This window comes from Platalea leucorodia, assembly GCF_965183815.1.
Source record: "Platalea leucorodia genome assembly, chromosome: 7".
NCBI classification, from domain to species: domain Eukaryota; kingdom Metazoa; phylum Chordata; class Aves; order Pelecaniformes; family Threskiornithidae; genus Platalea; species Platalea leucorodia.
In genome coordinates, this window is record NC_138829.1 from 73,004,524 (window position 1) to 73,030,439 (window position 25,916).

Sequence of the window (25,916 nt, forward strand, 5' to 3'; positions counted from 1 at the left end):
CAGAGCACTCCTGTTACCTGGATAATGTACGAGTGTTTTTCAAGTCTTCATCTAAAAGAAAGTTAACCTCTTTCAATATTTTTTTTTGAGCTCTAGTGATGAGGCATATGTCCCAAAAGGAAGTCCATGCTCAAGCGTGAGGAAACACGGGGCATAAAAGCGGAATGAGCTATCTAAGGTTATATGACTAACTTGTCTCAGAATGAACCAGGACAAGTCCAGAATGAAAACGCTCGTTTGTCAGGCTGCGTCCATTAGGGTCTGGGGTTTTTTTCTGTTCTGCAAAAATAAAGATTCCAGGCCTTTGGCTGGTTTCTGTACATGAATTGATTGGAAGTTACTGTTTCTGAAAAATACACATCTTTTTTTCTTTTTCTTTACAATTTTCCCCTCTGTTTTTCCCCAGTGTGCAGTCAGTGAACCACCTACTCCAGAAGACCTCATTTACAGCCAGTATGTTTATCGCCCCAAGCTGCGTATTTATGAAGAAGATTGCCAGGCCCTTTCTCAGATGATAGATGAGTAAGTGTTTTTCCAGTCACAGAGTATATTAGTAATTCTCCTTTTTCAGCTCTGGTTGCACGCAAAGCGGCCTGAAGAAAGTTAGCACGTTACATATGGGGAAAAATAAAAAATTATAGTTAACCTACTTTGTGCTGGTAGCCAGTTTATTACAGATTCAGACGGCGTAGGGCTAACTCTTGGGGAGGAGTTGTGGTTATGGAGATAATTTAAGTTTGATTTTCGTCAGGTAATTTATCTTTTACTAATAGTGTGTTTCAGCTGCATATCAGAAGGGTTAGAGTAAAACTTTTTAAATTGTATCAAAAATGATCAAACATAGAAAGCAGAATCGTAACAGGTTATGATCTGTTGTTTATTCCAATCTTCCGGTGTTTATTAGATTGAAATACAGTTGTCACGATTTATTTTATTATCTGAAGGACATTTCTGGTCTGATTCATTATGCCTTTTCCAATTTATGTGCAAAATCAAGTTTTATGATAAAACTCAAAATCAGTAGTAAGACTTTTCACAGCCTCACTAGCACCACTTCCTATTTCTTTGGCTCTCTACCTCTCCACCTCCTGCTCAGAGCTGCCCTCAAGACTGTAGGAAATGAACTCGGTATTACGTGCTAGAGTTTAACAAACATGGCCCCCATTTAATCAAGGCTTTAGAGGGTCTCTCCAAGATGTAAGACGCAACTAAATGAAAATATTTACATGTCCATGTTTTAAGTAGAAAAGGGGAATGAATTGTATAAATACCAGTGTGCCGCTCTATGTGCTCGGTGCATTGCACCAAGACTTTCAACTTTTTTTCCACATTTCAGGTTAAAAGTGTATGCAGATGTCCAGGATCAGCTCCTGGTGAATGTGAATAAGAGTTTGTGGGAAGTAATGAGAACCTGCTCTGATGAAGAGGTAACACTGCATGAAGCGATAATGTTGTTTCTTACGTAATGAAGAAGTAAGGTTCATTTATGTATTCCAATAAAGTAAGAACCAGAACGGTCACAGAATAACAACAGGCAGGTAGGTGATACAAGGCAAGATCTTTTCTGAATGGAAAACTGCTATGAGAACTTCCAGTATGTCAGAAGAATGCAAGGATATGTGCCCTTTAAAATATGCTAAAGGGAATATGTTGCTATAAACCAGAAAAACTTGATAATTCAAGTTGATAATGCAGGTTAGTTGAAGGCAGAAAAGAGAAGAGAAACTTTAGATGGGGCTAAGCAAACAGTGCAATTTTGGAAGGAAAAAATGAACTGCTCTTACTGTAGAGAGTCTGTTGCTTCTCCGGTGGAGCACAATTGTCCACTAACTTAAATGCTTATTTAGTTCAGAAAGACATGTGATGTAGCAAGACATACAATGAACAGAAAATATGCATCATTACACAAAAATAAATCTGTGTACAGGATCTGGAGTGCAACAATGGTGTCATATGCCAAAACAAAAGATGAGGCCAGAGGGTATTTAAAGGAGAATGCTAATGATAACGGGCATAAAAAAGCACGCCAAAGACACCTGCGTTTAAAACCCAGAAGTACTATAAAAGCATCCCAGCCAGAACTGAGACGGTAGATCAAGAGATTCTGTTTTCTGTGGTTCTAATGCCAAGAATAAAGATCTATTCAATGAAAATAGAGAGTCAAAATTGTTAAAAGACAGTATTTTTCATAGTTCATAATTAGATTGATATAGGATATCACCGAGGCTAGGTTATTAACTAGATCCAGGAAGAATTACATTTATGAACAATGAAAGCACCTAGAACCCTTAGCTAAGAATAACAAATCTGAAAGCTTATTAAGCAAATCTCCACATACTGCGATTAAGATGATACCACCTAGTGGAAACAGGCAGATGGCAAACGTTACAGAAAAAAGCTATTTGTACATTCCCCTGCAGCTGCTGGACTGACAGCTGTCAGAGAAAACATTGAACTGCATGATCTGTAGCCGTGTTCTCTTAAAACAGGTTTTAAGTTTACTTCTTGTGGTTTGGGTTCTGCCTGGACTTCGTGAGCATTTCAGTTAGCCTCCTTAACTGTAACGGGGCAAGCGTTCTAAATACACGTCTCAAACAACTGGGGTGAGAGACATCTGATGTACTTGAGGAAGGTGCTCTGGTTTTTGGTAAAAGCATCTCTTTAGTTATTTGTGCGGCTCCCTATTTGAGTAAAGATCTTGTTGGATCTTTGCAAAGAAAAGCAGTTACTGTAGTAGGCAACTGTACTTGAATTAACAGGGATTGTCCAGTCTTAAATTTGATTTAATTTGCAAGTGTCATGTAATGCTGCTACTAGAGAAATGGGATATTGGGAGGAGCAGAGAAGGGAGCAAGAGTCTAAAGGGTCGATTGAACAATCTTTTGTTGCACATGCCCATTCACTTTCTCTTCTGCATTTTCCATTTGTCGCAGCTGAAGAGCTTTGGAGCAGAATTGAACAAAATGAAATCCTATTTCACCAAGGAGAGTAAAATCTTGGCCCACAACGAGAAAGCGACATTGTACAGCAAATTGCTGCAGAGCGCGCAGGTAACGTGCCACAAGGCTGCAGAGGTTTAGCTTTAAAAAGAGGAACTTCTACCTTATTTCGTCCATCTTTGATTGTCAAGTTTAGAAGCCTAATTATTGTATGTAGTGTGCATTCCCTTGAAAGTTTCCTTCTTATCAAACGTGCTTCCCTTTTATTTATACGCAAATGCAAAACACATTGGGACAGTGACTTTCTTGCACTTACGCTACAGGAACCTTCTGCCTAAGGGTTCTGGCAATTAAAGTAACAGAGTGAAAAATGGGAGTATTAAAGGAAACGCCATCAGACATTAGCTCTTCATGCTATGGTGATGTCAGTGTTAGTAACCTACAAGGAAATGCAGAAGTAATGCATTGTGATAGGTATCAGGAATTTCTATGTGTTAAAAGCTCTAGGAATTTATTTATTTCCATGTCTTATCTCATGCCTTCGTAAGAAAAGTCGTAAGGAAGATACACTGTTAAGTATCTAGTACTTTCTTATGCATGGCTACTGCCTTAATGTTTGTCAGTCTGCCTCTTCCTTCTAATGACAGATTATATCAGCTTCTTTAATTAGTTTCTTAGCAAGCAAAGATCCGCGTGGTGGTCCCAGAAGACAATTCAGCTTTTTAAAAAATGTCATTGACTTGAGTACAATTGTCCCATCTTAGGAACAACACGAAAAGCTACAGTCAAGAATAGAAAAGGTGGATGAATTGCTGGAGGAGGCAGAGAGCTGTCTTGTTGCTCTGGAAGCAGGTATGTGTTTCCAAACCAGTGACCGATATGCTGATTTCTCCGTTTCTCTGCAGAGCTGCAGTTTACGTGGTCAGTTCAAGATCCTGTGTTTGGTGGTTGCTTGGAATTTTACAATTCCTTTGTTACAAGTATTTGTTAGGCCTCAATGCCTTCATTTGTGTCTGCAAACTTGTCTTGTGGGAATCGTACATCACGTGAAGACTAGGAGTATATCTGCCCTGAAACACAGAATTATAACCGTAGCCTACGAACGTGTAACCAAGCTGGCTCAATCTGCTAGCGATAACAGTACAGCTGCTGGCAGCACGCAGTTCAGAATGGCTGCAGAACCTGCCCAGCGATCCTGCAGGCAGGCAAGACTAAGCTCCGCACTCCAGGGCTGTACTGTTTTCAGCATCGTAGCTGGATGGCTTAAAACTTGTTCAGCTGCATTCACACAAGCTGCAGTCAGTACTTGGCATTGCTGCATAACGATGCTCTCTCTATTTTCACTTCTTTTCTTCCAATTGAATTTTCTTCCAATGCCTTAAGTAGAAATCAAATTGCACAGTAGCAGCTTTGAAACAATGCAATAAAAGGAGTTTTCCTTGTTATCTGTTACTTTTTGAGGTTTTTGGTAGATACCCTTCTGGCTTTTTGTACATTTTTCTTAGTTACCTTTGAAATACTAAGATTTATAGAACCCACAGACAAATAAAATGGAATCTAAGTATTGAATCTGGGAGTTCTGCAGCAACCCGATACTTCTTTCCCACAGATTCTGACTGGGAAGACTGGGAAGCAGACTGCGGTGATGAAATGGCAGAAGGGAAAAGCCTAAAGGAAGGTAATGGTACCAGCTGAATGGCACTTTGCTTTGTTTTTTAAGTTCTGGAGAGGGTGATACTCAGCCCCCACCCTGATATATCAGTTCTAATATGGGACAGCGTGACTTGAAGAGTGTGTGCTGGCTATCATATTCAGCACTTTAATTGTTCAATAATTACTAAGCTTTGTTGACCGCATATCTGTATCTGGGTAGAAGTAACAGCCATCGAGTTGAGATCTTTCATGTTGTTAAGAACAGTGACTGCAGAGCAAGTTAGGGCTTTCTTTGCTGCTCTTTTCTCTCACAGCTTTTTTCCCTTTCTCTTAGAATTGGAAAGCCTCAAAGCCCAAGAAGAGGAACTTCAAAGGTAAGATGTCAAAGAGGATCTAAAGACCTTAAATAACATGTGCACATTCAGGTTTTAGAGTGTTGGTGGTTTTTTAACCAGTGTGCTACATCTCATGTGGTTGGTTTATCTTTGCAGAGAACTCTCAGATCTGGAGACTGAGAATGAGCAAATGCTTGCTCAGATGAACCAGCTACAGGAAAAAGAAAAAAGCTGCCAGGAGCTCCTGGAGAGATACGAGTAAGGAAAAGACCTTCCGGTGTCATATTTATCAGCTAGTTCTGGGGCCTCACATTCGCATATAAATGTTTTTGGGTTTGTCTTCCTTGTTCTTTGATTTGGGAAATCTTTGGATGCCCATCTCCTCACAGCCTAGGATAAGCAATAAAGCCTCGGTGAACTTCCATGGGTGATGCACTGTTTTTCTGTTAACAGCTTCGCAGGGATCCTCTACCTTCAGTCTTTCTATATCCAACACTCCTCCCATTCCAAAATGAACACTTATGTAAAATGAATAGTAGTATGCTTGCATTCCCAACAGATTCTTACATTCTGTTGGGAAGTGAAAATGTCATCGGTATATTATGTGGTAGGAGCTGCGAGTGCACTTAAGACTGATCTTTGTCCTTCAGATGATTATTTTAGTTGGCTGGTTGAAACTTAGGGTGATGGTGGTTTTTTTTCCCCCCCTTTTTAGCTTCACTGAGTGGGAGATTACTGAATGGAGTGAACAGCAGGCAGTCTTTAATTTTCTTTATGATTCTATTGAACTCACAGTTGTGTTCGGACCCCCAATAGGTAAGTCGCAAAATCGGTAGGTTTCGGTTTTATGAATGTGAAAGGTTAAATAGTTACATAATAGAAACCTAAAGTTTCTGTATTTGTGAAGATCTGCTGAAAGGAAATAGAAAACATACTACAGCAGGAGCGTGTAAGCTGAGAGAGGTGGCTTTGAATATGTTTACCAGTGCTTTCTGTGAAAATTCAGAAAAGTACGTAATGAATGGCTGTTTCTGAGAAGGAAGAGCTGCAACTCCAGAACTAAGTACGGAAATAACTAGTGTTTGGGTTTTTTCCTTTCCTTCTCAGATGGTGATGTTTCTGGTGAAGATCCTTCCAGAAAGATAGTTAGCCTGAACTTTGAATCTCTCTTGGATGGTAAGATTTTTCAAGTAGCTTGAAAGTAGCAGCCCTGATAATCTGTTCTTGCGAAGACATCCGTAAATCTGTGGTTTATTTGCTAATGCGTTACTATATGGCTTTTAAAAGATTTCTGGCAACGTGTTTTTCTTTTGTGTTGCAGAGGAAAAAGCTCCACCCTCCTCATGTTTAGTCCAAAGACTCATCTTCCAGTTTATTGAAAGTCAGGGATGCTGGCAGGAAAAGTGTCCCACACTGTGCTACTTGCCCCAGGTAACGTTCCAGGAAAGCCTATAAGACTCGGGGGAAAAACATTAAATCTTTTCTGTCACAGAGAAGAGGGCTGATCCTGAGAACAAAAGCATCTTAACGAATGCTTCATCCATGCAAATCCAAATCTGCTTCGTTTATATTCTGAGGTGTGAGGGGAAGTACCTGTCCCTGAAGGCAAGAGTCCTAAAAGCTCTGGTTTCTTCCTTGTTTGCTGCATTACTGGCTGCCTGTCTTAGTGATTTCTTAAAATCCTTTTTTTTTTTTTTTTTTCTGCTAGTAGAAATTAAAGAATTGAGCTGAATGCCATTCTGCTCCCTAACGAATTAATGGTTTCAATTGCCAAGCCAAACTTGGTGTTCCTGCATGTCTGTGTACCCCTGTTGACAAAGCTGAAGGGAGAAACTTAGGGCAAAGAATGTCTATTTGTTGTTATGCTTGTACAATTTCATCTTTGCCTCCAAACTGAGACAGCAGTTAAACTACTTTTTTTTTTTTTTTTTTTTTTTTTTTAATACTCTCTAGGATAAACTGCGTTTTCAAGTGTCACGTAGTTTGCCAGCCTGAGTGCCAATGTGATTGCTTTTCTGATTGCTCACTTAGGTTCTTCATGATGTCTCTTTGGTGGTGAGTCGTTGCAAGATCTTAGGAGAGGAGATTGAATTTCTGGAGAGATGGGGTGGAAAATTTAATCTTCTGAAGACAGATATCAGTGACACAAAGTGAGTAACTTCAAACGGAGCTTACACCAGTCCTTCAGAGAGCGTCTCTAGATAATCAGGAACAAAACACTGAAATGCTTTCAGTTTGGTTTTCTTGAAACTGAGATTTTATGCCACTGTTTTTAACAACAATCTAATTTATTTTAATACAATTGCACTATAATATTCAAATGCATGGAAATTAAGCTGTTCTTGGATTGAGCCACTTCCTTACTATCATATAACCTCTCCTTCCTTGCTGCTTTCCTGTTTGACTTGACTCTCTCACTTAAAACCTTAGGCCAGAGTGTGGCAACGCAAAGGAAACGGCCAAGAGTTTACCTGTAGCTTAGTGCTTTGTTTCTTTTAATCTTCTATTTGCTTCAGCCAAGCAGAATCAGTCGTTGAAGGATGAATGCACTTAAAGTTTCTTTTCTTTAGTTTTCATTTTCTTGTACTACTTCCCGATTTTGCGGCATGTCCCAGTGGAACAAGACGAATACTACTTCACCTTCTCCTTCTATTATTGATGTATACCCTTAACTAAGAAGTGCCCACTTCACCTTGCTCTGCATGTCTTGATGCTGCTCCCATAGGTTATTCTAATTTTGTAGTACCCTTTGCAAGAGTGGTGTTCTACCACATACCAAAAATCCTATAAAAGCTATATTTAGTTCAGTCAGCAAACAGATGCAAGGGCAGCCTGTGCTCAGGAAGTTGCAAACTGCGGGAGACTTACCTGGAAAAGACCTGTACTATGCCTGTTCTAGTTCATGCTACCCCAAAGCATCTGTCTCCTGGGCATTGTGTCCTTGGTGATGGTCTTACCCGTATTTACAAGAAAATTCAACTCTGGCCTTCCTGCACATTTTCACAGACAAGAGTACTGTGCTAGATAGAAGTTTGGCCTGATTTAAATAGGGTTGGATTCATGAAACAATCTTGGAATTATGGAATTGGAGGTAAATCAGTCCTACTTAAAACTTCAGAAAACTCTAGCTACCTAGGAATATTTTCTGTTAACTAGAAAACTTATTTTTGATTACTACTTTATATACTCCCATAATTTTTGAAAGTTTCTGTGAATTATGCGTGTATTAACTTTTTCTGTGAGGAAAGCTGGGGTTCTGTTTTCTAACTCAGTGTTAGAACGCTGATGGTATTAGAGTGGAAAGGTTCTTTTAACCGTATTTATGAAGTTACTGTTAGTCTGTGCTGGAACTCTTTAGAAGTTATTGAGCTTGTTGCATCAATTACATCACGCGTTTTCACTTCTGGAACCTAGTTCAAAGGCGGTAGCAGTACATTTGAGTATTTTGTATTGATCTTTGTGTTTGTGTTTATTTCGCATACAGAGTGAAGCTTTTGTTCTCCGCTTCCGCAGCTTTTGCAAAGTTTGAGTTGACCCTGGCTCTATCTGCCAACTACCCATCTGCTTCACTGCCTTTTACTGTCCAAAAACAAGTTGGGAGTATTGGGTGAGTTGAACAGAAAGAACCACTCCATATGACTTAAGTTTCAAAGCTGGGGATGGGGAATTAAATGTTCCGTATCCTCTCAAACATGCGTGATAATTTTATCTTTCCCAGGGAGGAGGAAATATCTGCTGTTCTGTCCAGTGTGCCAATTGGCTACCACTATCTGCGGAGAATAGTCAGCTTGATTCACCAAAACTTGCTCCGGGATCCCAGATGATTCGCTAGATCCGCATGCGGGACTGACGGAGTCAGACTGGATATTCTTTGATTTTAGTCTTGTAAGAATTCAAGCTGCCTCCCACCAATGGCAGTGCTGTTAGCTACTCCGCTCTTCAGTAATCTTGTCTAATAATTGGTTGATATCCAGGACTCTTGGTGTAGGCCACAAGTCGTTATAAAAGCAGAGGTCTCTAAAGAGGAGAAGGAAGAATTTCTTGTGTCTTTTAGAAATCCAATCTGCCTCTTATCTTCTTTCAGCCACCGGTGGTATTGGCCTCCTTGTACCTATAGTCTTTCCTAGTACAGATATTCTTCTGACATAGCATGTTAATTTTGTTCTGGGTTGATTTACAGAGCTCTTGTATAAAACAATGATGAGTATTTTCTAAATTAATGTGACTGGAATTTACTTCCACTATCATTACTTCAGTACTTCGTAGCATTGTAACCTATCACATCACGTTTGATTTTTATCGGTTTCCTGGAACCCCTCTCAAAACACAGAAACTATAGTCCTGCTTCTGATTACCCAGATAACCTGCAATAATTAACCAGGTGGCCAAAGTCAGAAACTTGTGTTGTGAAGACCAGAGGTCCCTGTGCCTGACCATAGACCGCGGTGCGACAGACTCGAAGCCATCAGGTTCCATCTGCACTGGAAGTTCGTTCCGCTCTTCAGTGTCTTTGTCCAGCACAATCTGCCTCTGGGTTCTGGGACGTTGTCTGAGTTTGTAATGCGTTAGAATTTTAGTGAGGAGACTGAGCTCTTTCAATTTAGGAGGTATCTAATATTGTTGGTGCAGTCTAGATTGCTTTTGTATATATTTTGTATATTATGTAGGTTGAGCTGTTGGAACTGATCTAACCCGGACCGAGTTTATCGTGTAGAAGTGCCTACCGCTTCTCAACTGTCTGTTCTGTAGGCAGATGCAAATTTTTGTATCTCTGTAAAATATGTTGAATTTAAAAATGTTTTCATGTGTTTGTGTTTACATATTTTTGTCTTTTACAAATCTTCCTTCTATTTGGAAGGCATCTATTTGGAAGTTCATTAAACATTTGAATTATTGCTCTGGCTTCTTCAAGGTGGGATTATTGGCTGCTCTATTTAAACTTGTGACTGAAAATTTGCCTACTACTATTGAAATAACTTCGTTAGCTACTTGGGAGGACTTTGTAATTTGAACTTGTATGTTTTTTTTTTCCCTTACGTTTCCTAGTGTTAGCTTTCTATGGCCTGGCCTTCACAGAAGAATTTTTTTTTTTTTTAATTAGGAAAATAGTGCCTAAGTTGCAAATGCCTTGGGTATTGTACCGTTAAATTTCCTAAGGTCGTTGTATCAGCGTTACTAACCAGGAGAGGGTGCTGCAGCAGTACTTCAGGAGCATTATTCCGCTCCGGCTTTTTTGTTTGTCTGGTTTCATTTTCTTTCGGCATATTTCCAAGCTAAAGAATCCCATAACTATGAAGACTGAAGTGAGGTTTTGGTAGAGTCTATTATATTGCTTTGGATATTGAATGAAAGTAGCAGATGAAACAAAGCAAATCAGAGCCATGCATTTGCAGTAGGAAAAGGGGATTAGGCAGAAAGGAAGCAGTTCCAGTTTTGTATTTAATTTATACTTTTACTTGACACTTACTTAAATTCCTCCCAGGGCATTAGGACTTAAAGATCATAACATCTATCATCTATAGGACTTGATGTATTACTGTTAAAATCTTCATAGAGATGATATATTTACAGAAATTATATTATTTTGCAAGCCAGATCTTGTTGAGAATGCCATTACTAAAGCTTTTCACCCACAGTGCTTATTGTAACCATTGCTCAAGCATAAAGCTGGATCTCTAATGTTAGAGAACTCTTACTTCCTTCAACAATCCACTGCGATTCATGGAGTAAAGCTCAGCTTAGATCTCAAGTTATGGCTGTACCGCTTTTAAGGATGGGGGAAAAGGTAAGGGAGAAGAAATTAATTACGTTTCAAGAATTAATTTACTTTTCTAGCAAAAAAAACCCAGTCTATAGATGGTTATTCTTATTTCACATTTGGTAATATAATACTAGCTGTGAGAGACTGAGCACTATCATGTTTTCACACTGATACAGTTGGAATGTTGTTTTGACTATGGCTTTCTTTAATGATTAATTTAGGGATATCAGTAATAGTGCACACTGTTTTATTGCGTTTAATTTAAAGCACTTGTTCTTGTATATTTGGAGATCATCCCTGAGCACTTATGCCCCGGCGTAAATGTGAATCCCAGGAGAATGTTGACCACATCCAAGTTCTAGTATGTTACGGGAAAAGAACCTTTATCGTCCTTCAACATTGCTGACTTGACTGATATCTTTCTGTATATATAAATGCAAAAGCCTCTTGCGATCTCTGTTTTGTCGTCTTAAATGCATATTAAATTCTGTAGCTCATTGGCGAAAGGTTAAATAACGAGGGTGCAAATTATTGGGCATTATTAGTAATATTCTGCTTTCATGTTCCCAACCTTAGTTTGCATGGGAAACATTCCAAAATCTGTACAGAGGACAGAAACACCGGTGGAGAACATATCCATCTGAACGTGAGAATGCTTTGAGGAATGCCCAAAAGTGAAATGAGGCGTTGATCAGCTTTGCAAGCTCGAGAAAGGCGCCAGGACAGTCTAGCGCAAAGCAAGGGTCTGGCTGGCTCAGGAGCTGAACTAGAACTCCGCTCTTGAATCACCGCATTTGCTGCCCCTCTCTGTCCCCAAGCCCGGGGCACCCACCCACCATTCCCAAACCAGGTTCTTAAAAGGGCGTCATGGCTTCACGTTGTCGAAATAGCTTAATGTTTCTTAACCTGAACTCTGCAAAATACCTCCCGACTTCTCCCTTGCAGCTCTACTGCTACTTCAGTTGCAGCAACGGAAGCTACTAACACCGACGTGGGATATCCCAGTCTTTCCAAGAACTACGGGGGAAAAAGACTTCCGAGTGGAAAATAATTTCTAAATAGGATATTTATACAAGATATGCCACTCTGAAGATATAGCAGGTAAATTCACTGTCAGATATAGAAGATTTAGTTACGTTTAACAGCTCAGACTTGTACGCAAGCTCATCTGCTTTAAACTGGGGCAATAACGCAGGCCCTGCTTCTTGCTGACGGCACAGCCTCCTCCTCCCAGCACCGCCGCGCCTTGCTGCTGCTCCCTTCCCTCACGCAGGGCTCCAGCCCAGCCGTGACCCCCCAATTTCTCGCCTTTACACCGGCTCCATTGCGACGACCCGAGTCACAGCTCTGTGTCCGTGCCGCGCCGGCAGCGGGCGGTGGGAGGGGAGCGGCCCCTTTAAGGCGCCGCCGAGAGGGGCGGGGCCTCGCCCGCGCGCGCGCCGTCACGTGACGCGGTGGCGGGCTCCTCCGAACCGGCGGCGGCTGCGAGCGCAACGGGCGGGAGCTGCGCCGGGCCCGGGCCGCCGCGGGTGAGCCAGCGGGGCCAGCCGCCCCCTCCCCGGCCTCCCCTCTCCTCCTCCGGTCCTCGCCGGTGGGGGCAGCGGGCGGGGCAGCGGCGGCCTGCGCGCCGGTGAGCGGCTCGGCCCGGCGGGCTCCGAGGGAGGCCTCCCGCGGCCTGAGGGACGGGGAGGGGCGTCGCCTGAGGCAGACTTGTGAGGGAAAATTAAAAAAAACAGTAAAATCAGACAAGGTGGGAGGGCCCGGTGTAGGAAAAGCCAGGGAATTATAAAGCGTGGTGCGTCAAGGAGTCGGTAGGAGAGGCAAGGGTGGGCTGCGGGCGACGGCTCCCAGCCTGTGTGCCTGCCGCGGGCTTCGCCGCCCGCTCGGGGCCTGGGCTTCGGCGGAAGGCGCGGGGCGAGGCAGACTCGGTCTGGCAGCGTAGCTGGCTGCTGTGCCTGCTTGTGGCTCCCCGTCGCTCCGGATGGACGGTCTGTGGTGGTCCTGATCCCGGTGCCTGGCTCCTGCCGAGCCCCCGGGTAAAGCCGCCGGGGGAGCGCTGGCTCCAGGGAGCCTGCACATTTCCTTCAGTTTCCCTTGGCTTTTGTGCCTCCCATCAGGCTGCTCCGCTTACTGTCCAGGGAGGTGGTGCGGATGCGCTGCAGCGTTGGCAGGGCCCAGAGGCGGAATTGAAAGCCCCTTTCACGCTTTTACAAGCTGCTTTGCTTTTACTTGCACTTGTGACGAGGGCAGTCCCTTAGGAAGAGCCAAGCTAGAACATCAACTGCCACTTTCAAGTAATAAATCTTCTAATGGGACCGCCTAACATCTTGCTAAAATGAGATACTGCTAACAGCAGGTTGATTTTGTTATATTTTGCTACTAAATACTGTGGAGCTCTTTATTAAGCCTCTTATTATTCCTTACCAGGTAACACGGGAGTTGTTCGGGGTTTTTTGTTTTTAATGTTTAACACTACATAGGGAAGCACACAAAAGATATTTCTTACAGCACTCGCACACCACGAGCTAGGAGATATGGGAGGGGAGAAAACCATCACATACTACTTTGGATGATCTGTTAATATATTTTGAAACGCTTTGCGCATATACCTTGTTTGAGTGGTGTATGTTGCATCACAGCGTTATTTGGTTTTCTTCCAGCGGGGCTGTACTGAACACTCGGTGCAATGGCCATGCAGATGCAGCTGGAAGCAAACGCAGATACCTCAGCAGAGGAAGAGAGCTTTGGCCCGCAGCTCATCTCTAGGTTAGAGGTAGGTAAGGAGTTAGCTCTAGAGTAAGTTTTCAAGTAAGTTTTCAAGACTAGTCTGCTAGTCTTTTTCCTTAAACACAAGTTGTATCCGAAAATGGTGTTGCTAACTTCTTACTTGTGTTCTGACAAAAAACCCAGCATGTTAACAGTTACGTTTTATATTACATTGCCTTGCTGCGTACCCTTTCCTAACATCGGTCACCTCCAGCATCTATTAAACCAAACAGAGAATGATATCTTCTGCCTGTTCTATGCCATCTATATAGCTAATAGCTACCCAGACATTACACTGGTAAAAAGATGTTCTTTTTTATACAACCGTTTTTTATGGTTCTTTGTGTATAAGTGAATAGGGAGGTAATGTTCAATATGCTGACTTGTAATAACAGAGTTTGATCCCAATCTGATGAAACCAATTGAAGGTATTCAGTGGAAGTTAGATTAAGGTATTTGTGTCTTACCGTGTCCTTTTTTTTCTCCCCTTCCTTTCAGCAATGTGGAATAAATGCAAATGATGTGAAGAAATTAGAAGAAGCTGGATTTCACACAGTTGAGGCTGTTGCTTACGCACCAAAGAAGGAGCTACTAAATATTAAAGGCATCAGTGAAGCCAAAGCTGACAAAATCTTGGTAAGGGTGTTATGGAAACGCTTTCGCCCAAGATATTCAAGAAGTTTTATTTCTACTGGCTTAAAGCGTACTGGTGATTTTGGAAGGTCTCCGTTAACGATATACTGAGAAGGGCAATAAAGATGATTAAAGGTATGACGTGACTTTTGGTGAGAAGAGACAAAAAACCCTAGGACCAAGAAGTGAAGAGGGAGGGACTCTCAGAAAGGTCTATAAAAGTTGTGGAAGGTATGGAGAATGTGCCCACGATGACTATTATTTCTAGCTCAGTATTTCTTGTGATACAAAGGCTTATCATAAGCCTAAAGCAAAGAAAGTACTGTTTCATGCAGGTTGTAATGAAGTTACGGAACTCCTTGCCCCAAGACCCAGTGGCCATCTGTAGCATAAATTGGTTTAAAAAGGGGCTAAGTGCAATGTTTGTGGGGTAAGGCTCAGATCACGAAGCTCACTAGCGAAACCCAGAGGAGCTACCAGAGAGTCAGTCCCTTGTTCCCTGATTTGTTACGCTCTTTCCCTAAGCATCCACTGTTGGCAGTTGTCCGGGCAGAGGATGCTGCGTTACAACGACTGGACTGACCCAGTACAGCTGTTGTTCTGCTCTGCTTTTCTTAAGCGTGTTAATTGTGTGCCTCAGAGAGGTATTCCCCGTGAGGCCTGGGGTTTACTTCTGGGGACTGAGAGTGAAGCCTGAGTTGTAATCTCACAGCATTTTCTAGTTTGGGATGTGGAGTTTCTGCCAAACTAGTTCTCGTGTATTGAAAGCTGACCTAGTACAATGTTTAACTCCAATACTTTTCTTTCTTTGCGTTCACTATTAGGAAGGCAGCATTCCTAATGGGCTGTATGCCCATCCGAAGTATTTCAGGTTTCACAGGCACAGAACTGAACTAAAAGGGTGAGGGATGAGGGGAGGAAGATTTCCATAAAATACACAAAGTGGATGTTGAAGCTTTTTCTTTGATCAGAATTTCAGTTCTTCTCAGAGATACCAACTCATATATGGTCTATAAAATAAAATGCATGCATCAAATTATATAGGTACTTCTTCATTTCACAAAATGGAAAATTAGAGTATTAATTACTAGAGGGGGTAAACGAATGGGATGAACACTCCTTGCGCTGCTTATTTTGGTTTTCTTTAGGCTGAAGCCGCTAAACTGGTTCCGATGGGTTTCACCACAGCAACGGAGTTCCACCAGCGAAGGTCAGAGATCATCCAGATCACCACTGGGTCCAAAGAGCTTGATAAACTTCTTCAAGGTAATGATTTTATTTCTCTTTATTGATTAGCCTTCATTATCTGCTTTTTTTTTCTATGAACATGATCCTTGGACAAAAACACGTAAGACATACAAGTTCTGGTTGAACGAAAAAGTTCTGCTCTCTTGTATCGCAATTGATTTTCTTTTAAAAGCTGCAGAAATAGTTTTAAAACCTTTTAGTCATGATGCAATGCCCAGAGCTGTTCATTTTGGATGTTTCTAGTTTATTCTAGTCTATGACATATTTCAAGAAAACAAAACCAGGTATCATCTTCTCCCCGTTCCTACTTGTAATCAAATAAATCAAAACAAGTGATTTAAGCTTTTCAGCGTCTTCAAAAATACACTGACCTAAACTTCTTATCTGCAACATGAACAAAGCTCAGTATGAAAACCAGTTTTTCCAATTAGAGTTTTGAAACTTTTAACCAACGTAAGCGTTTAACTGCGTCTCTGTAAGTGTTAAGACTTTATACGTGGTCTTTTTTTAAGTATGTGACCTTTTTAAAATTATTTTAGTATTATTATTATTTTCCCTTCAGGAGGAATAGAAACAGGGTCCATAACAGAGTTATTTGGGGAGTTTCGTACTGGAAAAACACAGTTGTGTCATACCCTGGCAGTAACCTGTCAAGTGAGTACTCTGCTTTATTAAAATCAAGCATTCAGACAACACAGCTTTTGAATATTTGCTAATTTGTGCACTTTTCTCAACCAATACAGACGTGATGCACGTAAACAGCTGCAAAGAACGGGAGTATTTGCAGCACCCTTGGTTGTACTTGCAGCTTTCTAGGATCTTTTGTTTCGTGCTTAATCTGCCTGCTAGGATTACCTTAGCAGCAATTACGTTTGTGATGGTTTTTGCCTGTGTTTGACATGTCCTGTAGCTTCTTTTTTCTTTTCTCCTCAGTATTCTGCCAACAAAATTTAACACGTTAGCCTTGTAGCATAATTCTAGGTCTTAAATGCAGAGAAGCGTTTGATCTCTCTTCAGGTGCTCTGGACTGCAGAGAAACTTTCTTATCACCAAGAGTGTTGAAAAGAGATAAGCAGCTGTGTTGGGTTCCAGGAGTTTCTTTGACTAGCTGCTTTTTTTTTCCTAATGTATCCTAAGCTTGCTTCGCTTTACTTTTGTAAAAGCCTTCAGCTGGCTCTTGCTATCAAACAGTAGATCAGTTTGGAGTAAGCTTTTTTCCTATTCTTAGTTTAAACAAATAAGAGTGTTTATTACTTTCTAGAGGTTGCTATTTCATAAAATATTAGAGGCTTTGGGCTTAATTTGATCGTTTAGTTAACACCCTTATGCACCTAAACTTACCACCTCAAAGTTAAGCACCTGTCCCCTTATGTAGGTATCAGAGATTGAAAACAGGAATCTTTCTTCTCACTTTTCCCAGATAAACGCGACTTTAATCCCAATAGCTTGGCCTGTGATTTATTGTATGATACTAGTTGAGGGCATAAGGCAATAACTGGATTATTCATTGATACTTTATTCATTCATTTGCTTTTCCTGTAGCTTCCCATTGACCGAGGTGGTGGTGAAGGAAAAGCTATGTATATTGACACAGAAGGGACCTTCCGTCCAGAACGTCTTCTTGCTGTGGCTGAAAGGTCTGTACTTAGGGCTGAAAGTAAACTGGCGTTAGTTGAAGAAAGGAATACGTTTACTCATGGGACAACTTAGTTAATAAGGATCACTGTGTAAATCAGCCTGTCTCCTTAAATTCATAGGGCTGTTGCAGTAAAATTCTGTCCCCAAAAAACCCCACCCAACCAGGAACCTTTCTGTATTCTAGTTGTCTGTCTACCTACCTGCATGTTGGACCACTTCCTCAGCTGTATTTTATAAGCAAAGTTTCTGGGTTTAGATATGACAGCAGCTAACATCGTTGTGCCCTGGAATGCGATGTCTTCGCTTCTTACTAGTGTCTCTTTCAAATTCAGTTTTACTGTTAGTGAAATACATTCAAAGATTTTTCTTAAGTTCTGCCAATAGCCCTACGTTGAAACAAAGATCCTTTTGTAAAAAGGTTATCACAACAGCAGCTGGAAAATTTCTGTTAGGAAATACGAGAGCATCCACTGACCAGCTGAAAAGCTGTTTTTTCATCTCCTGCCTCTATCTCAGAATGTTCTGACGTGTTTTTTATACCAATGGGAAAGTAAAACTTAATTACCCAAATAAAAATTCTGCTGTCTACAGAGAGATTCTGGTTAGGCTTAAAAGCCTGAAGTACTGGTTCTGTACATTAGAAAAAGGAGCTACTTCTGGTCTTGTGATTCTTTAGACTTTCTCAAAATCAAAACTGCTTCTATGGGGCTTAATTCTCCGTGATCGTTGTTTCAACTAAATATCAAGGTATATCTGCAACTTCAGTGAACTTGGGTTGAAGCATTTCTTTATCTTGCGGTGCTTATCAGTTGCTGAAATTGCATCAGCGTGAACAGAAAAGGAGCCCAGCGCTTTGGGAAGGCATGTGAAGCATGTCGTATCCGACTGAAGTCGGAGAATTTTAAGGATGCAGAATGCAATTATACAGATTGCAGTTTGGGCCTAAGCTTCGGATTAACGATTTCAGTTATATGGCAGTTTTTAAAAATATTTTCACCTAGATACTGATGAGAATTTTCATGTCAGTAAGCTGGGCGCTTTCTTCTGGAAGTAATAAGATGACAAACATTGATTGTTTCCAAGCTGCAAGCCAATATCATGCAGCAAGGCTGGGCTGATTTGAATACAGAGGCTCAGATGTTCTGCGAAGATAAAATCAGTTGATCCGTCTTCTGCTACGCTTTTTCTAGTCTGCTTTAGGTTCATAGTTTTTCAGGCTGTGTATAAGGGGTTTTTTAAAAAGTATTTTAAAAACTCTTGTGCAAATTTCCTGGCTTAAAAAGCAACTGTTCTCCTTTTTTTACCGTGCATTTACAGAAACAAGACTTAATTGCCAAGTGACTGTTTCCTTCAAGCAGCCTTCAAGTGCGCTTCCAGGCCTGGCCTATCATTATAGATGTTTTCTCTGAAGTTTCTTTGTTTTTACCCTTCGTCATTGCTCAGCATATATTTTTTTCATGAAGTTATTTTTTTTGCCAAGACCCCATGTGAGCTGTTAGGCAAAGCTGCCTTCCTTATGCCGTAGCCTGATTTCACAGTATGTCTGCTTTGTAATATCATGCTGCATAGCTAACAGTCTGTATGGGGCAGAAACTTAAGTTTTAATTTGGGTTAATGAGGCTCTGCTCTGTGCCATCGCAGGCGGTCCTGCCGTTCCTTTTGCCCCATGGTGTTGGCACTGGTGACTGTAGGCTGAAGCAGAGCAGTTGCTAATGTGGCTCGCTGCAGGGCAGCGTAAATTGCTGGTGCTGGAGCAACGGAGGGGGCAAGAATGAGGGGCTGGAAGCAGAGAGGATGAAAGGGTAGGACCGCTGCTTTTTAGTAGCACTGCAGGTTTTCGAAGTAAGGCCAGTATTTATGGGCCTTTCCATGACAGTAGGTAGAAAAATCAAATAAGATTTAATACCAATCCAATACGACATGCTAGCCCACAAGAAATGCTTCCTTTTCTTTATAGAGGGAGACGATCTAATCGACATACCATCCTAAATGAATGAAGTAGGGTCAAGTTATGGAAAAATAGGAAGCTGAAGATTTGGGTCAGTACCAGATTTGGATGGTTTGTTACTGAAAGGCAAAAAAATCTTTGGAAGACATTTTACGCAGGTCCTAGAGGTTAATTTGACAGATGTTCGCTTTGGAAACATCTGGTATTACTGTTCCTCTCCTCTCTCTGCTGCTTCTCTCTCCCCGCAGCTCTCGTGTAATTGTCCCTCTGCAGGAAGTCATTTCTCTCGCTTTTTTGCTACTGGAAGGGAATGTGCGCTTCCTAATCATCTGGGGACATTTCTTTCTGTAGTCTACTGATTTGCCAAGTGTTTGACTAACACCTTTGACTTTAATCTCAAATATGCAATATTTCAGCGTGGTCTTGCTTCAAAACGCTAGTCAGGATTGGCTATTATTCACCTTCAAACATAAGGTGTCAGTAGCCTGGTAAGGTTGGATTCTTTGATTTATTAATAGCTGTCATGTTCAGGTAACAAAATTAATTGGTAACTATGATTCTAAAAGTGTACTGTTCAAAGCTACGCTTAGCCTAGATGTCCAATTTCTACAGGAATTGGGGAGGGAGACATTAGGTGTCCAGCTGTGAAAAGCAGAATATTGAAATCATAAAGATACTTACCTTAAGTCATGTTCTTAATCTGATGTATTTTAGCATGACTTGGATCTTTCATACTATTCACTGATGAAAGTCAAATTGAGCTGTGCTAGTGTCATTAGAGTGTAAAGCTGTATTGCTAGAAGTTGTCGTTCTTCACTGGAGAACCCACTTTGACCCTGCTCTTCAGGTAGAATCTAAAAAATCAGTTCTGTGACCACAGAAGAGTTTTGCACTCTTCTCCCGGGACGTCTTACCAACTGAACCCGCACTCATCTCCAGCGATGCGTGCTTCTGCATTCAGTGTGCCACGGCTATACGCGCTCCATTTAATTTGCTTTACGTAGACATTTTAAGTGTGCCTGTACGCTCACGCACGCAGAACGGGGAACAAATGGGAAGAGTTAGACGTTGTGTGCAGTTGCAGGGCTAAAAGCTCGTACTGATCCCAGAGAAGCAGTGACCCTGAGCTGGTGGAGTTCAGGGTCCTGAGCTAGGTGCAAGGCATCAAGCAGGATCGCAATACTAGACTTCAGGAGAGCGGACTTCAGCCTCTTCAGGGATCTGCTTGGAAGAAGCCCATGGGACACAGCCTTTGAGTGAAGAGGGATGTAGGAGAGCTGGCTGATGGTCAAGGGCCATCTCCTCCAAGTTCAAGAACGGTCCATCCCGTTGAACAGCAGTCGGAGGCCTGCATGGATGCACAAGGAGCTCCTGATAAATGTAAAAAGGAGGCACGCGAGAGGTGGAAGCGGGGACAGGTGGCCTGGGGGCAATAGAGAGGCACTGTCCCAGCATGCAGAGATGGGGTTAGGAAGGCCACGGTCTGTCTGGAGTTGAATGTGGTAAGGTATGTAAAAGGTGGCAAGAAAAGGTGTTAGTGTGGCCAAACGTTAGAACAGGTTGCCCAGAGAGGCCATGGAGACTGCATCCTTGAAGGTGTTCAGAACCCGACCGGACAGAGTCCTGAGCAACCTGCTGCGGCTGATCCCGCTTTGAGCAGGGAGCGGAATTGGACTGCTTGATCCACAGGGATCCCTTCCGACTTCAAAGAGTCTGTAATTCTGTGAAATATGCTGTAGTGTGAAATGAAAAATGAGAACAAACGACGTATGTTCTCTCTCATTGGAAAAAAATATTGCTACGTTTCAGATCCAAGGAGGATAATCAGCTGGTTCTCCAAATTCTAAGGGATTTCTCAAAGTGCTGTATAAATAATTTAAATGCAAGATGTTGAATGTCACTATCTTTCTTTTTTTATTTTGGTAGTAAAACGCTGACAGAGATATTGCAGGTGGAGGGCTGTTTATCACTGGTTTTCATTAGCAATATGCTGCTTTCAGGGTATTCTGTTCCAGAATGGTAGCTTTCCTTGCCTCTGCTATTATTTTGAGGAAAATGGTGTTCTACTTTACTGTCGTCCCTAGGCAGGAAAATATTCTTTAAAAATGGTTTCCAATCATTAAGTTCTCTTTTCATCACCAAGTTGTGTTGCATTTTTTGCTGCCCATTTTTATCTCTAAGACTCCCAGGAATGTGAATTTTTATTCTAGTCTTTAGGTAACCCTGCTAGATAACTCCTGTTGATGCAGTTGTCACTTAAAGATTTTTTTTTTTTTTTTCTGCAGGTATGGCTTGTCTGGCAGTGATGTCCTAGATAATGTGGCGTACGCACGAGGTTTTAACACAGATCACCAGACCCAGCTGCTGTATCAGGCATCCGCTATGATGGCTGAATCACGGTAAGACGGCTGATCTAGGGGGAGTGGTTTTTTTGTGCCGATACATATTCGTATCATAAAGCTACCTGTAGACAGTGAACAAGTGCAAGGGCAGTGTAGATTACAAAACTGTGAAATGTCGAAGTAAACGTTTGCTTCAGAAGTCAACTTTTTTGAAATGCGCTTGCTTTCTTCAGTGCTTAGCTCCATCAGGTCAGGTTTTGTCATCCTCAAACTGGATTACGCTTTGGCACGTGCAGGTAACGAGCCTGGTGTATCAGCAGTCCGTGGGGAGTTCGTAGCTCCTGCTGTTGAAATGTTGGATGCCAGCGACTGACTTGAACGGCGACAACGGATGTTACTTTACAAAGAACAAGTGCCAGCCTGAGAAACAATCTTAAATATCAGTTTATAATTGCTTTCAGAAATGAAGTGTTGATTTAGAGCATGCCGAGCACCGAAGAAACCTGTGCAGACAGCTTTAGTTTGAAACAAAGGTTTATGGACCCCTTTGGGGCGGGGGTGGTATGAGGTGTATAGGAACTGCCCACAGAGTATCTGTCGTGTCAAAACGTTACATTCTGGGCTGGTTTATAGGAGTACGATAAATCTAAGTTTCTAATCAGGCAGCAACTTTCTTTGGCTTTACTGGGTTTTATTGTCTAGATCTGTAATGTTCAGATTACTAACAAGTCAGCGTTGTTAAAAAAAGTAATTCTGCAAACGGGCGGGTTGAGAGGAGCTTACAGCCACACCGGTATGCAGCCTTACAATTTGCTGGGCGCTGTCACACTCCGGTGGAGGCATTATCCGTGCCTGGAAATGTTTATGAGAACCTTGCCCTTTATCTTTTCCAGATATGCGCTGCTGATAGTGGACAGTGCCACAGCCCTTTATCGGACAGATTACTCGGGAAGGGGTGAGCTGTCAGCTAGACAGATGCATCTGGCCAGATTTCTGCGCATGCTGCTTCGGCTTGCAGATGAGGTAAGCTATGAACCTTGCTTTATTCTCCAAAGGACTGGTGATCAGTTTTCTGTCTCTCGTAAAGCTTAGCAATTTTGTACGAATGGCTTTCTGCCCGCTCGGTGTCTGCTTCCGTTTTGTTTTGAGAGGGATGAGGAGGGGTTATGGACAGCAGAAGTGTGTGTGTGTGTGTGTATGTGTGTGTGTCCCCTCCCCTCTTTGTTCAGACTGTGGAAAATACATGGGTTTTGAGTTGTTGCTTTTCTCCTTGCAGTTTGGCGTGGCAGTTGTGATCACTAACCAAGTGGTAGCACAAGTAGATGGAGCAGCCATGTTTGCCGCAGATCCCAAAAAACCTATTGGAGGAAACATCATAGCACACGCTTCCACCACGAGGTGAGAGCACAGATTATCATCCCGTTAGCCTTGTTTTGGAAGATTTTTGTGAAGCTAGCTAATTACCTGGAACTTCGTGGTTCCCACATAGTCTGTCAATGGCAAGCCCCGCCTGCTTCTCAGCACATGATGCTGCTCTGAGCACTCGTTCATCTGCATTAAAATCAACCCAACATTTTCAGCAGTTCTTACAGCTCCACAGCGGGCTGTATTCATGGACTGACGTAACATTGTACTGATTAGGATAACGATTTACTGAAAGTAGGCTATATGCCCTTACCTGTTTTGTTTCCTTCTCCCTATTAGACTGTATCTGCGAAAAGGCCGAGGCGAAACCAGAATCTGTAAAATCTATGACTCTCCTTGCCTTCCTGAGGCCGAAGCAATGTTTGCTATTAACGCTGACGGAGTGGGCGACGCTAAAGACTGAATTTCATTTCCATCTCATTTCCCGCGTAACCCAAGACTGGGTGTCCGTAAAAGGCTCCTTTCTTTGTGGCACCTTACGGATGCTTTCCCGACGCAGCCACTGTGCAAATGCTGGCAGAGGAATCTCTTGTATTTCAGCAGAGAAGTCCCTCAGGCGAATACACTTTGAGACACATCTAGAGGTCTTGCTTGCAAGAGATCTGCCCTCTTGGGCTTTAGTCACATGTTAGATTAACGTGGTTTCTTGAGAACCTTTTCAGAGGACCGTAGCCTTTGTATTTTCCTCGCGGCTGTTGCTCCAGCTGGATTCTACCGGTGGACATAGCGCAGTAAAATCTAAGAGTATGTGGCCATAGTTCTTAACCTGGTGAATTTGAAGTAGCGTCGATGGGTTTGTCAAGTAAGAAAAGTGGTGACTTAAATACTTAATGGATTGCTTTAGTTATAAAATAAAGCAGAATGGCATTCCGCAGTAAGAACTTGAGGCTGTTGCTGGGATTGATGAGCACAATCCGTATTCTTTCGGTTAATTTTGGTTTGGCTGCTGCAGCACGCTGGGTGTGGGGACCGGTCGGTTTGCCTGTCAATTACGTTTTTGTATTTCATTCATTCTCTGTGGAAATCTGCTTTTAATGAAAAGGACCATGAAAATACTGACGACGTGACAGGTTTCTGGGATCCAGGCAGGTGTTAATTCAGGCCGAGGCATTTTTTATCTGCAGGGAGGAAGAAGATGCGTAAATCTTCAGTGAATCTCCGTCTGGATTTTTTTTTTTCTCCTAATGCTAACACAATGCATCATCTCCTTGATTTGGGATGTGCAGTGCAGCTCTGCTGTAAGTGCCCTGTAGATGACTTTTAATAGTTTTTGAGGTTAAAAAGGTTCTTTTGTATTATGCAATATTTTTATATAACCTCTGCTATTGTGAACTACTCTAAATTTGATTAAAGAGAATAATATCATAGCGGTGGCTGGCAGCAAAAAATATTTTCCTCGTTCTTTTTCTCTGGCACCCTTTTTCTGGGACAGATAATGAGGAAGGCATGCCGTGGGTCCAGCCGCCTCCCGCCGGCTCGCAGGCAGGAGCTGCATCTCGCCAGATACAGAAATACTGGTGCTACGTCGACTCCGGAGGGGTGCCCCTTTGCCATGTTTTCTTTAATGTAACCGCGTGTAATACGTTTTCAGTTGCCTCTAATATGAAATAGAACATTAAAATCTTATTCCAAATTGCAGATGAGGTTTAAATGATCTGAATACGAACTTTTAACATGCTCAAAAATTGCACGAGGACCGGAAGGTGAGAAGCGCTCCCTCCGTGCTGTCCGGTAGCTCAGCAGCTTCTCGGCTCAGCAGGCGCCCTGGAGAGCAACGGTGTGGCTTATGGAGTTGCACTTGTGACCCTTTGTCCTGAGTGTTACAAATACGATCGGTTATTTCATACGAAGGCGTGAAAGTACGCGGCCTGCAGCTTTGGTGCGGCGTCCGACGGCCAACCGTGCTGTGGGGCTGTTGGCTTCGTGTTTTAAGCCCCACTGTGTGAACATGCTTATGTATCGCGTGGCGTCGTTTAGGTATAAAGGACACCGTGGGGGACAATGGAACGGTTTGGTTTATTGCTTTGGGCTACACTGAAATTCAAAATGTCATGTTTATTTTCTGCTCTGTTGCTTCTCTTTGGTGTCCTTTGTGGAGAGGGAGTTTTGCCATGCCTACATCGTAGTTCTCTGCTGTTTGTATCTCTCTGAATTATACAGCGTTAACATACAATCCAAGAGCAACTTTTTTTTTTTCCTCCTCCTTTTCAAAGCCTACTTAGGACTTTGAACAACTAAAATTACATCTGGAGTCCTCCCTGTTCAGGTAACACAGCTTGGAAACCGACTTTTCTAACAGCCTGCAGTACTGCTCTTTGCTAGCGGAGAGGTTTCTAGATTTGATTGGGAAAGCAAAGGTGAAGAAACTAGGAACTATTTGTTCCTCTTCTCTAAGCTCTTACAGGGCTCAGGCTCTGAACGCGGGGGGATTTGGGGTTTTTTCCTATAAACACAAGAACCTTTCTCGAAAGATCTTTCTCAAGTCATCTTATGTCAGCCCTCCAGCAGCTGCACAGGCAAGTATTTCCAGGGAGGGTTTAAGTTGCTTATGACACAGTGCTGCGAAACGCGAATTAAATAAGCTTATTGTCAACATTGCTTCAACCTCAAGGAGGCATAATTAATATTCCTCCAGTAAACATTGTCCTGCCCGCTCCTTGAAATACTTCTCTTAATGTTTCCCCACAAGTTCCTCTCCAGGCAGTGCGAGATGATTAGAAATCATATTCACTTTTAAATTCTGAAGCGCGTTTGCACAATCGCCTGGCCGATGCTCATCCAGCCGCGTTTTGCCACGTTTGAAACCACGTCCAGAGGTGAAGAGGAAATTATAACCGCAGGGCAGCGCGTACGGAAGCCCGTGCGTTACTCCGAACTGCTAAGGCCCGTACCGCAGCACGGCGGAGAGCGGTTTGGTTCATTAAAACGCCCCAGGCAGAGCCTGCAGCGTTGTGTTTCCACGTTTCCCTCGGGAGCTGCATCGGTCTCCCGACAGCCGTCTGCTTTGCTGCCGGCACCGGCTGCCGCGCCTTCAGCACCGCACCGGGTGTGCAGCCGCAGCCGGTCTGGGCTCTCCCAGAGCCGGCGATGCCGTCGGCTACGCGACCCGCTGTTTGGGCGCAAGCGAAACCCCCCGTGATACCGACGCGAAGCGCAGCGGCCGCGAGGAGCGAAGCGAGGCTCGCCGGTGGAAGGGCGCGAGCGCGGCGGCGTGTCGAGCGGTATTCC

At 42.7% G+C, this 25,916-nt stretch overlaps 2 protein-coding genes across 4 annotated transcripts in view; both read left to right on the forward strand.

Annotated features, from left to right (window-relative positions):
• The window catches only part of KNL1 (kinetochore scaffold 1), a 28,709-nt gene extending 19,092 nt beyond the window's left edge, over positions 1–9,617 (forward strand). The window contains exons 14-26 of the mRNA XM_082317617.1: positions 407–522; positions 1,337–1,427; positions 2,934–3,050; positions 3,704–3,791; positions 4,549–4,617; positions 4,927–4,966; positions 5,084–5,185; positions 5,643–5,743; positions 6,035–6,103; positions 6,249–6,358; positions 6,959–7,077; positions 8,412–8,534; positions 8,646–9,617. Of these exons, the coding sequence (XP_082173743.1) occupies positions 407–522; positions 1,337–1,427; positions 2,934–3,050; positions 3,704–3,791; positions 4,549–4,617; positions 4,927–4,966; positions 5,084–5,185; positions 5,643–5,743; positions 6,035–6,103; positions 6,249–6,358; positions 6,959–7,077; positions 8,412–8,534; positions 8,646–8,751 (1,251 nt within the window). The 3' untranslated portion in view covers positions 8,752–9,617. The remainder of the gene's footprint in view (positions 1–406; positions 523–1,336; positions 1,428–2,933; positions 3,051–3,703; positions 3,792–4,548; positions 4,618–4,926; positions 4,967–5,083; positions 5,186–5,642; positions 5,744–6,034; positions 6,104–6,248; positions 6,359–6,958; positions 7,078–8,411; positions 8,535–8,645) is intronic.
• Positions 9,618–12,149: 2,532 nt separating this feature from the next.
• On the forward strand, positions 12,150–23,665 carry RAD51 (RAD51 recombinase). Of its 3 annotated transcripts, none has more exons than XM_082317085.1 (10): positions 12,150–12,217; positions 13,349–13,461; positions 13,953–14,090; positions 15,236–15,353; positions 15,898–15,989; positions 16,878–16,972; positions 21,207–21,320; positions 22,157–22,286; positions 22,540–22,661; positions 22,968–23,665. In XM_082317085.1, exons 2-10 carry the CDS (start codon positions 13,375–13,377, stop codon positions 23,089–23,091), a joined length of 1,020 nt encoding a protein of 339 aa, XP_082173211.1. In that variant the 5' UTR covers positions 12,150–12,217; positions 13,349–13,374; the 3' UTR covers positions 23,092–23,665. The 3 variants fall into 3 exon arrangements, with proteins under 3 accessions (XP_082173211.1, XP_082173209.1, XP_082173210.1); XM_082317083.1 differs by lacking the exon at positions 12,150–12,217 and adding an exon at positions 12,236–12,318; XM_082317084.1 differs by lacking the exon at positions 12,150–12,217 and adding an exon at positions 12,422–12,724.
• The last annotated feature ends 2,251 nt before the right edge of the window (positions 23,666–25,916 follow it).